The following is an 18,135-nucleotide window of genomic DNA, read 5'->3' as shown; positions in this document are numbered from 1 at the left end:
TCTCGTTGATTTATTTCATAGTGACTCATCTGTTTCATGCAATACACAGGAGTGTATTGTCAATATCAGGCCAAATTGACTGCAGAGTTGCAAACTCTTGAAATTTAGTTGTCATAGAAACACAGATATAACACTGTTCAACCTAGACTACTGCGTTGTTGTTGTGGACCTGTGATACTTTCACTACTATGTGCCATTCTAATAAAGGGAGAAAGCAACCTATGTACTTCCAATAAATATTACCTTGGTCTGTAGGGTTCTCTTGGTTCCTAGAACTCTTCTTCTAGGGCATTTAAGTAATGCATCCACTAGTGCAATTTCAGTTGAGAGCTACTTTAATAAACTTTGCCTTCAGAAGTAGAAAGAAGCAATTTGAGACCTTCCAAGACTTTGATGTTGTGAAGATGAATCACTTTGTCTCTGATCTTGTCTTAGTACATTAATGCTGATGCAATTATTTTAATGGAAAATGGAGAGGAATAACCAGTCTTCAGAAACTATTACTCCTTTTGCAATAGGAATTAAGTGAACAGCAGGATAAAGTCAAGGAAGTAAGGTCTCATCTTCCCTGGAAACTTGATAAACAAGAAACTACTAATCTTCATGTAATTGTAGAGTTTTGAGACATCATCGGCAAAGTTGTTGGCTTTTTTCTGCGTGTGAATGTTATAAATAGTTGTTGTGATTGTCCGGAGTGACTTCTGTGATTGTCCGGAGTGACTTCCATGATTGCCATCACTGCCTACAAGTGGGAGAGAAGCTATTGGTTGTGTCCTTTAGAATGGAAACTTCATTACAGACAAGAGGATTTAGCCAGAAAAATGTAAAAACTAATCTGAAATACATGTTTACAAGCCTTGATAAAGTGTTTGGCCACCAGATACTCAATTAGAATCATTTTTGGAATTGTCCAGCAAACTGGATTTTTTTTTGTGCAAGTCGTTAGCAGCTTAAAAGTGGGTTTGAAGTGGGAGTAAAAGCCTTTAGACATGGGAAACAGATATTGTCAGTGTAGCAATGTAGATGCAGGGCCAGGAAAGAGCTGAGTGGGATGTTGCCCCAGACTGGTTGCTTTTTTTTTTATTTGGCACACTTATTCAGTGTTTCAACCATACACATTTTCTAGCTCCAGCCACCTACTTCTTGGCATAGCTTAAAATATATATATATTAAACTATCATTCTCATAAGAGACCAGAATCTATTATGTTACTTAGCTTTGTGGACAGGGCACAAGGTAATCAGTACCCTCCTTCCAAAAATGCCCACAAAACTAAGTAGCATAAGAGATTCTGGTCTCCCAAGATTGGCTAATTCACTCCAGATCACATGCCAGATCTTTTAAGTCTTCAGTGTATGTTGCATGTGGGAGAAGTATTTTCGTTGGGTGATGGGTGGAACGAAGCTATGTGGGAGGGTCTGCCTGTGGTAACCTCAGGACTGTCTTGGGAGCCATTGTCTTTCAGTCCCTGCTTTCAGTGTATTTTTCAGCCTGTTGAGGAATGCCAGCCACATCCTATCAGTCTGTGTTGGTGACATTCAGTTCATGGAAAATAATTTCTTTAATTTTTTGCAGTGACCCAGTTGGAGCAGCGTAGGCGCCTGCCCTTCACTAAAGACAAAAAGTTGATGTCTTCAAATGGAGAGTGTGATAATACGAGTAACAGCTCTGAAAAACACTTGAGAAATCTCATTGATTTCTGTCGTGTTTGACTGAAGAGGAGGAGGAGCCAGTTCATCAGTCCACATTGGTAGAACCAGGTCACAAGAATTATATTTTGGTTGCCTGGGGCTATTGGACAAGAGACCCTCCCCTAAGTGGTGAGAAATGCTCCACATCAGGGGTTCTCAAATGTGGTTCATGGCTCATTCAGGGTAAGCGCTTGGTGGGCTGTGGGATACTTTGTTTACCTGAGCGTCTGCAGGTGCGGCTGCTCCCAGTGGCTGTGGTTCACCGTTCCCGGCCAATGGGTGCCTCGGGAAATGGTGCAGGCCAGGCCAGGCCACCACTTCCCGCAGCTCCCTTTGGCCAAGAACGGTGAACCGTGGCCACTGGGAGCTGAGAGCAGCTGTACCTTTGGATGCTCAGGTAAACAAAGCGTCTCGCGGCCCACCAGAGGCTTATCCTGAACAAGCTGTGAACCTAGTTTGGGAACCCCCCTGCTCCAGGTGAATGTGTTTGAACCTGGAAGTTCAGTATTAAATCAATACTATTGCAGCCAAATGAATCCCAGGTGTGACTGACAATGTTAAAGAAATGTCACCTAGCAACTCTGTTCTGCCTTGTTAGGTATGAGGCCTAAAATAAACTACACTGGATCTTTTTTTGTTTTTAGACTAGTAAAGGCTGGCTTTTTTAAACTCACATAGGTCCTTGTCACTTGGTCTTTAATGTCAAAGATTTACGTGGGTTGGCGTAATAAAACTTAAATACACCAAAAGCACATTGGCAACTTGTCAGGAAACTGATGTTGGATCTAATCTGCATATACATCTGCTAAATACAAGTGAATCTCTTGCCAATTGATGTTGGATATTAATGCAAAGAAGGTGAATCTGCAGGAAAAAACTTTGTGGTACATTTGAAATTTTAGGTGCAGAAAATATTTAATGTTCACTGTGAGTTTGTCTGTCTCTGGACATTTTCACAATTTAACTCCCTTTACCTTTTCTCCTCCTTTCCCATTGACCTCAGCTATTGCAAGAGGTCTGATTCGTACATGTACGTTATGAACTGTAATACTTGATCAGACCTGGGTTGCAGTGCCTGTGCTCTCAAACAATCCCATAATGGTTTGCAAACTACTTATGTATGGCAGCCTTGCAACATGCTAGTCTTGTAGCTAACTTTGATGTGTGAGCAAAATATTATTTCTTTCATCATCATTGTGGTGAGCAAATTTTGTGCCTAAACTGGCCAGTGTTCATGATTTTAGAAGGCTGTTGACTAGTCTGATCTAATAAATATGGAAGGCAGCAGCCCGCTACAACACAGAACAATGCACAGTGTTGCAGGTAGAAGAAATTTTAGCTGGATCACTAGGACAAAATCTAACACAGGATGATGATCACATTGGTCCCTTCTGACCCTAGATCATCGGACTAGATGATCACATTGGTCCCTTCTGACCCTAGAATCTATGAGAACTTTTACTTTTAAACTTCATAAAATGGAGAGGGAAGTATTTAAATTGGTTTTAAGATACAGTCATTTCCAGTTATCCAGGGTTCTCAATTACAGTATTAGCAAAGAAGCTTGGTCATTGTTTACATACTTGCTAACGAAACAAAAGGTCCATTGATCATAGTTCTGCATGGAAGTAAGGGGAGTTACAAAAGAAAATTAAACATGAAGGGGAAAAAAGGAATGATGTGTTTTGTAGAGTAGACTCTTGCATAATATTAAATATTTACTTCAGCTTAAAACTTCTTAGTATCTAAATATTAAATCCAGCAAACTTTCTGTGACATACTAGAGGAAATGTGGGTCAGGATTCAAATCAGGGGTGGGGAAAGCAATTGTAATCTACCAAGTGCAAGAAAATTCAGTCCTGTTAGACTACAACACAGCCATGAGAAGTCACCTTAACTAACATGATGTTAAACATGACATTGCAGCCAGTGAAAATTGGGACCATTGTTTAACAAGTTGCCAATAGAATTGACCCATATTCAGGTCACATGTTAAACGTGATAGTCCCTGTCTTCATTGACTGCAAATTCATATTTAATATTTTCTTAACACACCTTCTTAAAATCGTGCTCCAACATGATTTTTCTTTCTAGTGAGGTAAGTGCAAGGCAGGAGGATGAATGACTGCCATCGGGGAAATGATGTAACTGACTAGGCACAACGTAAATAAGATGGATGGTGGTGAGGAAGAAAGATGGGTTTTCTAATCTCAGGTGTACTAATGGTTTTAATCTGAAGAATAGACAAAATGTGACTAAATTGAATGTTCCGTTAAGCCATTCACTTCTAGAGGGGTAGGCTCAGATCCTTAATGAGGTCAGAAGCTCAATGAATTTGGCTTTATTTCTGTGTCTAGAGACTACTGGTAGATATTGCAAAATGTCATTGATTGTCAGAATTATTACTGTTAGGTTCTAACCACAAGCAAGGCTCTATCCCAGTGTAGAACTCCTCCACCATTCCTGGAGGGGGAGAGCAGCTATAGCAAACGAGTTTGGAAAGCACTCTGATTTAACATGGACTACCTGAATTGGTGAAACAATTCATTTTAGTGTGGTCAGGATGATCTCTTTAATACCAGTGCATAGTTAAAGAACAACTCATCCTTGGCACTTTTGTGTGAAGTAATAAGCATTATTCCCATTTTACCCATGGAGAAACTGAGATGGAGAAATTACGAATTGCCCAAAGCCAGAAAAGGAGTCATTTTCACAGGTAGGAATAGAACTCTAGCGTTCTGGCTCCTAGTCCCAAATTCTCTACACTCTGCTGACAGTGCTGCCTTAATTTTCCTAATCTTTCTGTTCTACTGCAGATCCTGAATGAGATAACGGTACATTTCACACAAAGGCCAATGTCTTTGGCCATGGCTACACTAGAGAGTTGTTGCAGCGCTGTAACCCCCTCACCAGCACTGCAACTTAGGATGTGGCCACACTTGCAAAGCACGGCCAGCGCTGCAACTCCCTGGTTGCAGCGCCGGCTGTACACCCGGTCGAGCCTCGGGTGTAGGGATTCCAGCGCTGGTGATCCAGTGCTGGTCAGCAAGTGTGGACGCCCACCAGCGCTTTTATTGACCTCCGGGGTATAAGGAGGTATCCCAGCATACCTTAGAAGCCTCTCTGGTAATCATGCACACTCCACTGCCCTGGGCTCAGCTGACCCCACCTTTAAATGCCCCGGGAATTTTAAAAATCCCCTTCCTGTTTGCTCAGCCAGGTGTGGAGTGCAATCAATCATTCAATCAATCAGCGACCATGCCTCCACGCCCCAGACGAGCCCCAGCATGGAACAATTCCGAGCTGCAGGACCTCATCAGTGTTTGGGGTGAGGAAGCTGTGCAAGCACAGCTGCGCTCCAGAAGGAGAAATTATGGTATATCACAGTCCTTGCTGAGAAGGGGCCATGAACGGGACGCGTAGCAGTGCAGGGTCAAAATAAAAGCTGAGGAGTGCTTACTGCAAAGCCCGTGAGGGAAATCGCCGCTCAGGAGCTGCCCCCACAACCTGCCGTTTTTACAAGGAGCTGGATGCCATACTTGGGTGTGACCCCACTGCCAATCCTAGGAGCACGATGGAGAGTTCAGAGCAGGGAGAAGTGGGGGAGGGTGTAGAGAAAGCTGACAGGCTACTGGCATGGAGGGAGACACCCCGGAGTCCCAGGAGGCATGCAGCCAGGAGCTCTCCTCAAGCCAGGAGGAGGCTAGCCAGTCGCAGCAGCTGGAAGTTGCTGATGAGGAAGAAGCTGAGGAGCGTGCTCGGGGTAAGCAGATTTTTATGTTTTGGGAGAGGATGGTTGGGGTTATGGCTGCCTGCATGCATGCCTAAACGTGGAATAGCCCATTGATTTGCTCTATCACGTCTCTGTAATCTGCCTCGGTAATCTCTTGAAAAGTTGCAGCCAGAGCGTGGGCAATGTGCTTTTGCAAGTTTATAGGGAGAGCCACCGTGGTCCTTGTCCCAGTCAGGCTAACTCGTCCGATCCACTGTGCAGCGAGGGGTGGGGGGACCATGGCTGCACACAGGCAAGCTGCATAGGGGCCAGGGCGGAATCCACATTGCTGTAGAAGATCCTCTCTTGCCAGGTAACACGCAGCAGTGATATATCTGGCAGTAGGAAACCCTGTTGAGAATTTAGGGATACCTGAGTGCAGGGCGCCAGGTTCGCGGTCCCCCCCTAGCCCCGTGGTGCGTTCCGGTCTCCCCACCCCCTTCCAGCATGTAGCCAGCCCCGCGGTGCGCTCTGGTCTCTTCCCCCCCCCCCCCCCTTTCCATCAGGCAGCCAGCCCCGCGGTGCGCTCCAGTCTCTTCCCCCCCCCCCCTTCCCAGCAGGCAGCCAGCCCCGCGGTGTGCTCCGGTCTCTGCCCCCCATTCCCAGCAGGCAGCCAGCTCCGCAGTGCGCTCCGGTCTCTCCCCCCCCTTCCCAGCAGGCAACCAGCTCAGCTGTGCGTTTCCTCCCCCCTCACCAGCAGGCCGGCAGTTACGCGGACCGCCACCCGCCCCGCCAGCAGCTCGCCACCTTCCTGTTCACTACTGTCCCCTGTGCAGGACACCAGCTACCTCCTGTACCCAGTGCAGATAAACCCCAGTGACCCATCGGTCAATTCCCCCTCCCAGGTGCAGTCGGGGCAGAAACACTCACCCCATTGCTCGCCATGCCTTCGCTTCCCTGGCCTCTCTGTGTTATGTTAGGTATGTGGGAAGGATGCTACAAAAAGTCTAAAAACTCCTTCACTGTGTGATAATAAACAGTGTCGCCTCTGTGTATTGCATGTTTCTATCTGTTTTTTTTTTAGTGACCTTGACTAATGCAGCCGGATCACCGGCCTCACGTCGCTTGCAGAACTTGAGAAAAAATCCGTGAAAATCAAAAGAAGAATTGATCAAAGCAGTTATGATTCACTACAACAGAGAAAGTAGGAAGACGCAGGAATGGAGAGAGAAAATGTTTGAGTGGAGGCAAACAGAAAGCAGGAGAAAGGAATTGGCTACCAAAAAAACCTCAAAGCAGATGATAAGCCTCCTGGCTCGCCAAACTGACTCTTTCAAGTCTCTCGTAGCCATGCAGGCAGATCTGTACTGTGGTAACCCACACCCCTCCCAAAGCTCTCTTTCTTGTTCCCCAATATTTGCACAAAACACCTTTCTCCAGCAACCAGTTTCTTATTACCCCCAGCTGCCCCCAACACCTGTACGATCACCTACCAGCCCTGATAACTACAATTCTTACCCTGTGCACTCCACCCCCATTACTCTGCAGCATAGTAATCCTGAAGTGCAGCAGACATTGAACAGTAATCCAAACAGAACATATTCAAACCTCTGAATGTACAGTCCACCACCCTAACCCCCTGGCCTTTTATGTACTGTACTTTGAATAAAGGATTTTATGGCTTTTACAATACGTTTTATTATTGCAGGAAGTGGTAAATATTGTGCCCCAAGGTAGAAAGGAGCACAGCAAAGGCACCAAACATTACTGTTGGCTCTCAGCATCAAATTGCTCCCTTAAGGCATCCCTAATTCTTGAAGCCCTTTCCTGGGCCTCTCTAGTAGCCCTGCTCTCTGGCTGTGCAAATTCATCCTCTAGGCGTCGAACCTCGGAGGTCCATTCCTCACTGAATCTTTCACCCTTCCCTTCACAAATATTATGGAGGGTACAGCACGCAGATATAATAGCGGAGATGCTGCTTTCCCCGAAATCTAGCTTCCCATAAAGACACCTCCAGCGCCCTTTCAAACGGCCAAAAGCACACTCCACAGTCATTCTGCACCGGCTCAGCCTGTAGTTGAACCGCTCCTTGCTCCTGTCAAGCTTTCCTGTATACGGTTTCATGAGCCATGGCATTAAGGGGTAAGCGGGGTCTCCAAGGATCACAGTGGGCATTTCGACGTCCCCTACTGTGATCTTGCGGTCTGGGAAAAAAGTCCAGGCCCTCAGCCTCCTGAACAGGGCACTGTTCCGAAAGATGCGTGCATCATGCACCTTTCCAGGCCATCCTGAGTAAATGTCAGTGAAACGCCCACGGTGATCCACAAGCGCTTGCAGAACCATGGAGAAATACCCCTTGCAATTAACGTACTCTGATGCCAGGTGGGGTGGGGACAGAATAGGAATATGCATCTCATCTATTGCCCCTCCACAGTTAGGGAAACCCATTTTTGCAAAGCCATCCACAATGTCCTGCACGTTCCCCAGAGTCACAGTTCTTCTTAGCAGGGTGCGATTAATGGCTGTGCAAACTTGCATCAGCACCATTCCAACGGTGGACTTTCCCACTCCAAACTGGTTCGCCACCGATCGGTAGCTGTCTGGAGTTGCCAGCTTCCAGATTGCAATAGCCACCCACTTCTCCACTGGCAGGGCAGCTCTCAATCTCGTGTCCCTGCGCCGCAGGGTAGAGGCGAGCTCAGCACACAGTCCCATGAAAGTGGCTTTTCTCATCCGAAAGTTCTGCAGCCACTGCTTATCATCCCATGCTTGCAGGACGATGTGATCCCACCACTGAGTGCTGGTTTCCCGAGCCCAAAGGCGCCGTTCCACAGTGCTAAGCACGTCTGTTACTGCCACAAGCAATTGAGTGTCTTGAGCGTCAGGCGTTTCAATATCGTCGTCTGACTCCTCACTGTCACTTTGCAGCTGAAGGAATAGCTCCACTGCCATGCGTGATGTGCTGGCAACATTCATCAGCAAGGTCCTCAGCAGCTCAGGCTCCATTTGTAACAGAAATCTCAGAAATCGCGCTGCAGACTCACAATGCCGCCAAACTGCTCGGAATATGCAGCAAAGCACCACGGGGCATTGGAACAGGAAGCGGAAAGTCCCGCACACTTCCTTCCCCTTCCCACAAGCCACTGCGCCAAAATGGGACGAGGTGCTCTGTGGGATAGCTGCCCACAATGCACCACTCCCAACAGAGCTGCAGGTACAGCAAATGTGGCCACACTGCAGCGCTGGCCCTACACAGCTGTACGAACACAGCTGTAACTACCAGCGCTGCAAAACTGTAAGTGTAGACATGGCCTTTGCTTTCATTACAACTTTAATGTAGGAGTATGCGAGAGAGAATAGTAACAAGTTTTTTGAAATGCCTCTTTCATAGAAACAACTCTAGTCCCTGGTGATAAATTTTTCTGGAAACTCTGATCCTGCTAAAATCCATAGGACTCCAGGTGAATCTTGAGTTGCATTTAACTGTGGTCAGCGGGTAAAGGATCTCCGTAAGATAACCACCTCTTGATCTATTTGTAGGGGAACTACCAAGCTCTGATATTTATTTGTCCTTTTCCCTCATTCTTCCATCAGAACAACCCTTTCTGTTCTCTCTGCTGTCATTTGTTTTCTTTAAGCACTTGGAAAATGAATTCCCACTTGATTTTTGTTTAAATGTGCTCATACCTGGGGATTAAAAGCAGCCCACGTCAAGTAGTTGTGGTTGGGAAAACTGCCAGAACTTTTCTTAAAGGCATTGGATAGCTTACTAAACTGATAGTCTTATCACTGAGGCAAAAACTCCAGCTGACCATCCAGGTGCATTGTTGGGAAACTGGTTGTGTGTGTGGTCCACGTTATATATATATAAAAAAAAAAAATGAAAAAAATTGTCCAGTAATGTGGTGTGTATTGGGTTGGGGTTGAAGAATGTCAGTTTTTGAGAGAGGTGCAGTGGAGCAACTCCCACACTTCTTACAGTCCTCAGATTTCCTCAACCCACTCTAAGTAATCATTTTTGGCCTGTGTACAAGACTGCAACTTTTTTTTCCCATCAGTGTCTGAGTGCCTAGAAATGTGGGGCCCTGGTCTAGGCACTATGCTAATACAAGTAATAATTGTCTATATAGATGTAAAAATGATCAGTCAGCAGCTTTTGATACTACTGACTTGTAAGGTTTAGTGACATAATTGCATCCTTAATGTGGATGTAGTTGCTGTGGAGTGGCTCTACTCTTTATGAGAAGCAGATTTGGGGCAACTGCTCTTCTTTTCTCCCTCTCCCTGTGTCCTCCAGACTAGAGTGCTCTCCTGCAAAGTAGCTTAAGGTCTATTTTGGCCCTTCAATGTATCTTCTAATTACCCTCTTTTAGTCATTGAACAATATGGGTGACATGAGTCATGGAAATTCCTGGTAGGGCAGTTAGATTTTGGATTCTACCTTACTCCCCTCCCCCCTGTGTGTTTTTATTCTGTACTGCACCTGGAGAATTGGTATGGTGTCTTGTTAAATTAAAATAATAAAAAAGACACTAAGATATGTTGCTGCTAAAGATCCAGTCTTCTGTCATATTTAATGCGTAACAAATACCTAATAAAGCAAAGGGGATTTATTCAAAAATACAAATCATAGGCAGAAGCCAAGCATTGTTAAACACGAATGAGGATGAAAACAGCTCTCATGGTGATGGTTGCTTCTGCTCAAGTTTGTTGCTACTGGGGCTGAATAGCACAAGGCTATGAGAAACAGTGATGAATTATTCAAGAGGAGCTGAAACTAGGATGCAAATAGAGAAATCACTGTCCATCACATGTGCAGTAGAATTTGTCCTACTTATTAATGTCCCTGGGATGGCACACATGCTTAAGTATCTGATTATTATATACTACAACATTAAAATCTTGCACATTAGGTTAGCCACATAGAGGTAAAGCTGTCTCAAACGCTGTAGAACCATGAGGATCGGCTGTCGTGCATACACATGTATCACTTTGTAGCATTGATCAGGAAAGCACAGAGGGGTGTGTTGTCTTGATGGAACAAAGCCACATCTCTCAACATGACCTGGGGTATTCTAGTATAATTACTGTTAAACTTTGCAGTGTGACCCGTGCATATATTTTAAAGTGCCACAGTTTGTAATGATTTGCACTGAACCTGTTCAAATGCAAAACAAAATTGATTGAACTTTTTATCTTCATTTTGGTTACACAACTGATACTTGCCTTTTGTAACTATGTCTCCACTATCTATCTGTCCACTCTGGGCAGCCCCAAGGGTTGCTAAATCAGCTGCCTTGTGGAAAGTGCAGGACGATGCTTGAAGCCACTTGGAGATGTAGATTGGTGACCTCACATTTCAGACTTGACTTACCACCATTCGGAGCACTGTCAGTCAGGTTTTCGTAGTATCTGAGCCCAGGCTGAGAGCTTCCTTTTCCCCAATTGACAGAGCTCAATCAGGAGAGGCCACCAAACTCCATTTCACTCGTCTGAATTTGAAAGTAAGCAACCTTAATTTCCCAATGGAAAGAAGGGATGTGATGGACAGACAGACTTGTTACACTAATAGATGAAGGGGTGGTTCTGCTTTCCAGAACAGGAAAATCTGGGTGGCTAATGGGTGGCAGGTTAAATGCCCTTTGTAACTATGAACTTAAAATACAATAGAAGAGAAATGTGTATGGTGCCAGTGTTGAACAAACCGCTAAACCTCCATGGTCAATTGGTTTATTCTTAAACTGAATCCATTGCAACACATATTTATTAAAGGGACAGTTTTGTCTTAAAAATCACTTCAGATTTTTTTGCCCATACTGCACTATAATTAGAAGTAACATTTCTCTTTTCAGTTTCTTTCTGTCCGGCAACCTTCCCTGTTTCCTCTGTATAGTCAATTTCCTCTGTGTGCAAAGTAGTGGTGGGGAGGGGAGAAAAACTCTTTCCAGTGCGGGATAATGGGATTATAAAACCACGACGGTCTAGTATTTGAAATGACTTTAACTTGTATTTTGAACCTGGCTAGATTTCAAGTTGACAGAGTCCCTTTAAGAATGTTTCATACTATGTTGTCCCTCTAGGATACAGTATCTTCATGTTTTTGCTACACCAGAAGATTTGTAATACAGTTCCTCTTGGCTGAGGAGGTGTATGTGTGAGGGTGGTAGATAAGCTTCACAAAGAATAGTCTTATTTCTGGGAAATTCTGGGGTCTGTCCTGTCACAAGAATTTGCTGTGCAATCTGTTCTAATGATCAGAGTAGTAGCAAAAGAGAGCACTTGTGTCAGTCCTAAGGCTAAGAGGCTTTTGTTTGACTTGGCAGTGATACAGTACATAAAGCCCTTAGTCTGAGAGTATGGCTACACTTGGAGATGTGCAGTGCTGGGAGTTACAGCTGTGTTCGTACAGCTGTGTAGGGACAGTGCTGCAGTGTGGCCACACTGACAGCTACCAGCGCTGCAGTGTGGCCACATTTGCAGCGCTGTTGGGAGTGGTGCATTGTGGGCAGCTATCCCAGCGTTCAAGTGGCTGCAACGTGCTTTTCAAAAGAGGGGGGTGGGGCGGAGTGTGACAGGGAGCATGGGGGAGACAGAGAGAGTGGGTTTTTGAAGCGGACACTGTTGTCAACTCCCTGCCTTGCAAGTTCTAAGGACTGTAAGATACACAGCACCTACCTTCAATTATTTTAAACGTTTTTTGACCCTTCCCCCACCTCTCTTATTCACTAAATGCAAATTATGCACTCCTAAATAGCCTTCAGACCACATAAGCAGCTGCTCAGCACGGACTCCCTCCTCCCCTCTCTCCTCAAGCAAACAGCTGTGAACATTCCAAAGCAATTCCCCTGCCTCCGCTCGCTTGCTGGAGCAAAGAGCAGCTGTGTTTGTTTTTTAGGTAAGTAGCTCCGGGGAGCTCGTAGTTCAGCCATTCTTCCGGTTTGTTGTGGACAGGAATTGTGGGATACCTCTTAATACCCTGGAGGCCAATAACAGCGCTTTTGGTGGCCACACTTGATGAGCAGCGCTGCATCACCAGTGCTGGAATCGCTACACCCCAAGCAGACCAGGTATACAGCCAGTGCTGCAGCCAGGGAGTTGCAGCGCTGGCCGTGCTTTGCAAGTGTGGACACAGAGTGAGTTGCAGCGCTGTAACCCCATCACCAGCGCTGCAACTCTCCAGTGTAGCCAAGCCCTCAATCTTGTTATAAAACTAGTCTGGTAGTGTGTGTGTGCTGCAGGGTGTAACCCACATTATTTTAAGACACTCAACTAGATCGGTATCTTGGAATTATATTTGTACTCTGCTTTAATTTAGATAATATCAATTAAGTTACAGTGAGGCACTGTTCTCCGGTTACTGCTTGCTGCAACCTGCATGCACAAGGTTTGTCTGATTAGTGCTTTGGGAAGAGTTAACTATATATCAAGTAAAGGGATTATGAAGTAGTTTAGGAGCAATTTAGGGTGCTCTAAGAATTGTTTTAAAAACTGTCACTGAATTTGAAGAAATCAATCTTTTTCCTGTTGTCATTCCCCTCGGCACTGTTGACAATATACATAGAACAGCTTCATCCAATTCAGAACCAGGGAGTGAATCTGACTATAAACAGAAAGGGCCTGATCCAGCGCCCACTTATGCCAGCTCCCATTGAGTTATATAGGCTTTGGATTGGCCCCAATACAAGTGACTAGTCTAGTTTTGGAGCATGAGCTTTCATGGGTGAATACCCACTTCGTCGGATGCATCCGACGAAGTGGGTATTCACCCACGAAAGCTCATGCTCCAATAGATCTGTTAGTCTATAAGGTGCCACAGGACTCTTTCCTGCGTTTACTGATCCAGACTAACACGGCTACACCTCTGATACTAGTCTAGTTTTGTTTCCCAAACTGAGCCAAGGGCAGAATGTATCATAAACAGTGACAACTATGTAGAGCTACCAAGTTGCTGTGATCACAGGTATGGCTAATTTATTTTAATGTTTTTTATATACCTTTAATTTTGTTGTGGGTCATTGCTTCTTTGTTTTTTAAGTCAAAGGCAATATCTAAATTAAGATTGCATATAAGGATCTGAAACTCTAACGTGTGCTTACAAAAGAGTCCAAAATAACTTATTTTGATGAACTAGCTTATTCTTTGGGGTCCTTTTGTAATGAGTAAGTTTTCAGCTCTGAAAATAAAAAATTTGTATTTGAAACCACAGCACAAGTGTTTGTAGCAGTGTGAATGTGTTGCTATAAATCTTTGCTCTGCTGGCTTCAGGCCAGGTACTGTAAGTATTGGCACAACAATCCAATGATTGTATTGTAAATTTTTCTAACTATTTGCAGTTAGAACAGATTTCTGTGCTGTTGATATTTTCCTTCTTAGTGTTTGCATAGGGTTTCAAAGTAATTCTAACTATTTGTGGTGTGAGCTTTGATATGAGGGAGCAAGAGAAGAATACAGGGTTCAGGAATGAACCAAACTGGGGGGGTGGGAGGGAATCAAGAATTGCTTGTCAGGTGATCTGATGGATGGTTGGTTTGGAAACTTGCATTTGAATTGTCTTGGACTATAAGAAAAGTACTGTCTCTCTAATTGTCTGGATTTTCAAGTGAAGAGATCTGCGGGTGGTAAACTGTCACTCCTTTCCCCACCAGAAGAATGTCTCTGAAAGCAGCTGATCAGGATTAGAATTGTTCAGTTCTCTTGAAAGACTTTTTTCTTCTCTGGTATAATTTCTGTGTACTAGCTCTGGAGCCAAAGCCAAACCTTCTATCAGATGAACAAAATGTGTTTGGGAGCTGCATTTGAAATGTTCATAGTCAACAGATCTGTTTCAACATACTCGTTTGTTTGGAGCATTGGCCCTTTAAGGTTGGCTTTTACAGAAGTGGATTGACTGGTGTGAGCTTGAATTGGCAGTTACTTCCCTCATTCCTACCAAACAGCTCTGGGATTCGGATAAAGAAAGAAGAGGAGTAGCAGCCCTCAGAATGAGGTGGCAGTTAGAGTAAAACAGTTGAGTAGGGATGGGAAACAAATTTATTTTAGCGCTTGGCACATGACTAAGTATGAAATGGGAAGGAGAAAGAGACTGGGAGCCCTGGGAATTGTTTTCTAACTTAAAAGTACTCAAAGGGGCCTGGTTAACATCATGATGGAGACACACAAGGACTAGAACATAATTCTAGAAGTGCAAATTCCTATTGGGCAGTATTCAGTCTAGCGTTTGTTATTAGGGTTCCTATTTTCTGAGTCATTTCCAGCCACCCGAAGGGCGGATCTGCTGGGGTTTTTAATCCAGTGCTTCAGCACTGTGGTTGACTGATATGGAGAAAATGGCATCTTGTGGCTGAAAGAGGTGGAAGAGGCTGACTGGAGAGTCTCTAGGAAGATGGCTTCCCCCTGGCTAGGCCAGCAATCTCTTGGTATGTATGCCCACCATGGGGCATGAGGGAAGGTCAAGTTGTATCTCTTTCAGTGATTTTCTACCTTATGCCTTAAAGGAGTTGTGGGGTGTATGGATTTGTGGAGGGGGGAAGGAAGAGCTGCTCTCATTCATGTATGGTCACAAGGTCATTATGTAGGGACAAAGCATGTGGCACACTTCTTTTGTGCACTGGAGGACCCAGGAGTCTTAGTTTGAAAACTTAGGGTATGTCTACACTGCAATTAAAAACGCACAGCTGGCCCCTGCCATCTGATTCAGGCTAAGAGGCTGTTTAATTGTAGTGTAGAAGTTCAGGTTCGGGATTCAGCATGAGCTCTAGGGCCCTGCGAGGGGAGAGAGTCCCAGAGCTTGGGCTGCAGCCTAAGCCCAAATATCTGCACCATAATTAAACAGCCCCTTAGCCCAAGCCTGCATCAGTTGGCACGGGTCAGCTGCAGGTGTCTTTTGCAATGTAGACATAGCCTTACTGCTCACCTGCTGAGGGACTAGTCTCTCAAAATAAGGCAAAAAACAAGCATGGTTGTTAGTTTCAACAACTTACTACTGTATTTTCTGTAACTGGAGACTTCAAGATTCATCCCTGAAAGAAGCGTTCAGTTGTATTTTATAGTAAATATTAAGTCAGCCACTTGCTTCCATACAGCACGCACAGTGGCTGTTGCGCAGCATTTATTATTGGACTATCAGGAAGTTTTTTCTTATGCAGCGTCAGTGAATGGGAGCAATTCAGCTAGGAGCCACATGTACACATCTAAAGACAGGAAAGTTCATATCCAAGTCTCTTATAGCATAAGTTCAATACCTGTTCAAAAGGTACAAGTAAGTTCTTGTGGATGAAGGGATTGATGTTCAGCAGCTAAAATTCTAAATAACAAAAATGATGGAAAAGAGGAGCAATCCATAGGCTGCAGACTTTGGTTGAAAGATCAGTACAAGTCCTCTCAAAGCTATTCTCAGAGCTATCAGAAGAACAAGGAGTGTACTTTTTCTAGTGTAATATTCTGGGAGGTATATTTAATTAGCAGAAATTACCCAGTATGAGTTTCAGACAGAATTGTTGAATAGCAATTTTGGTCTATGTGGTAGAACATAGAAACATACATATCTGCTTTTGGAGGCATCTGGCCTTTTGATTTCATCCTGAGACACAAGGCGAGTTGCTTTGTGTTCGGGAAGCACAAGGCTTTCAGTAAACATTGAGATTACATTTGATGGCTAGAAACTTGGGATAGAGTCATAGAAGTGTAGGACTAGAAGGGACCTCAGTAAGTCTTTTAGTCCAGTCCCCTGCACTCAAGGTAGGACTATGTAATAACTAGACCATTCCTGAAAAGTGTTTGCCTAAACTGTTCTTAAAATCTTCCAGTGACAGAGGGCACAGCCTCTCTAGGCAATTTGTTTGAGTGCTTAACCACCTTGAAAGTTAGGAAGTTTTTCCTACTGTCCAACTTAAACCTCCCTTGCTTCAGTTTAAGCCCATTGCTTCTTGCCTTATCCTCAGAGGTTAAGGAGAAAAATTTTTCACCCTTCTCCTTGTAACAAAACTTTTTACTTAACTTGAAAACTGTTATCAGATCCCCCCACTCCCCAAGTCTTGTCTTCTCCAGACTAAACAAACCCAATTTTTTAAAACTTCCCTCATAGGGCATGTTTTCTAGACCGTTAATCATTTCTGTTGCTTCCTCTGGAGTTTCTCCACATCTTTTTTCTAAAATATAAACACCCAGAGCTGGACACACTACTCCAGTTCAGACCTTAGCAGTGCATCTCGTGTCTTGCTTACAACACTCCTGCTAATGCATCCCAGAATAACGATTGCTTTTTTTGCAACAATGTGATGCTGTTGACTCATACAATATTTAGCTTGTGATCTACTATAACCCCCAGATTACTTTCTACAGTACTTCTTACACAGTCACTTCCCATTTTGTATGCATGCAATTTATTGTTCTTTCCTAAGTGGAGTACTTTGCATTTGTGCTTATTGAATTTCACCTATTTACATCAGACCATTTCTCCAGTTTGTCCAGATCATTTTGAATTTTAATCCTATCCTATAAAGCACTTGCAACTCCTTCCAGCTCAGTATTGTCTGCAAACTTAAGTGTATTTTTTTATGCCATTGTCTAAATCATTGATGAAGGTATTGAACAGAACTGGACCCAGGGCTGATCCCTGCAGGACCCCTCTCCATATTCCCTTCCAGCTTGATTGTGAACCACTGATAATTATGTTCTGCGAACAGTTTTCCAACCATTTGGGATACTCATTTTTCATACTTATAAGACACTTAATAACAGAAGTTAAAAATAATACTTCTCCAAAAAACACATGTACAAGTAATGAAAATTTAATTAAATGGGGACCTGGATAGTTAGGAGAATGAGTCTTTGACCTCAAGCCAGCAGGCTTATTGGAGACCTATTCAGACTGCAATGTTCTCCCCCCAGAGGTGGTTCCTGCAGATCAGAGATGAATCTCACTGGCAGAGATTAATGTGTCGGAACATCTACACTTCAGTCAGTGCTGTTCCTTTTCTTTAAATACATTGAACTTCAGCTTTCAGAGGGCTATTAGTCCAGCATGAAATTCATGTATTTTTTTAAATTAAAGTTCGTCTCATTTATATCATCATAATTGAGGCTCTTGATGTCTTATGTCTAAGAGATAAGGGGCATACGTATAGGGATTGCTTTGCTTATCACTTGTATGCAGCCTCTACTGGCTTGAAACATGTCAGCTCTTGAATAACAACAGTGCCGATCAGTTTCGGTCAGGAAATAAGAGTTCCATATCTGGTGGAAATCAGAAATACTTTTTGGATATATTAAGTAAACACTGTGCCGTGAGAGGATTCCACTTGATTAACATTAGACTTTATTTTACTGTCTTGTAAATCTTTTGGCCAAAGAGAACACACAACGGCTCACAAATCCTCAACAAGTCAGTTTCAGTTACATGGATAAAATAAAACTTATAGCCAACCTCCTCTATGCAAGTTATATAAAATACTGGAAGTTGTTCCATGTGTGGGTGTTCAGAGGGCTATGAATATAAAGGCACTCTGTGCGTTAGGTTAGGGTTAGAGTACAGCTGCTTTTACTAGCTGTACTGAACATTGTGTTCAACTAAAGCGAATGTACCCATAGCATTTTCTTTTCTCTTGCGCTCTGCATCAGTTTAATGTGTTTAAAGTTTAAACACAGTTTAAAGGCTAACCAGTGTACTGTGATTTTAGGAGTATTTTTCTGAGAGAAGTTGTTTGTCATCTTATTTTGCAATGCCAGGATTGT

The 18,135-nt window shown here is 43.9% G+C and overlaps 1 protein-coding gene and 1 long non-coding RNA gene across 5 annotated transcripts in view; one reads left to right on the top strand and one right to left on the bottom strand.

Moving 5' to 3' along the window:
* LOC127056500 (uncharacterized) overlaps positions 1-17,480 on the bottom strand; it is a 29,514-nt gene extending 12,034 nt beyond the window's left edge. For both annotated transcript variants that reach the window (XR_007775828.1, XR_007775829.1), the window contains exon 1: positions 17,238-17,480. This is a non-coding gene — a long non-coding RNA (uncharacterized LOC127056500). The remainder of the gene's footprint in view (positions 1-17,237) is intronic.
* The window catches only part of LOC127056468 (H(+)/Cl(-) exchange transporter 5), an 87,852-nt gene that overhangs the window by 25,116 nt on the left and 44,601 nt on the right, over positions 1-18,135 (top strand). The window contains exon 1 of one of the 3 annotated variants that reach the window (XM_050964320.1): positions 14,337-14,819. The exons of the other annotated variants lie outside the window; for them this stretch is intronic. Coding sequence (XP_050820277.1) covers positions 14,786-14,819 — 34 coding nt within the window. The 5' untranslated portion in view covers positions 14,337-14,785. Of the gene's footprint in view, positions 1-14,336; positions 14,820-18,135 lie in introns of those variants that run through there. 3 annotated transcript variants of the gene reach the window in all.

Source organism: Gopherus flavomarginatus, chromosome 8 (genome assembly GCF_025201925.1).
Source record: "Gopherus flavomarginatus isolate rGopFla2 chromosome 8, rGopFla2.mat.asm, whole genome shotgun sequence".
Taxonomy (NCBI): Eukaryota; Metazoa; Chordata; order Testudines; family Testudinidae; genus Gopherus; species Gopherus flavomarginatus.
The sequence above is the reverse complement of the archived record's forward strand: the minus strand, read 5'-3'. Positions and strand labels throughout refer to the sequence as shown.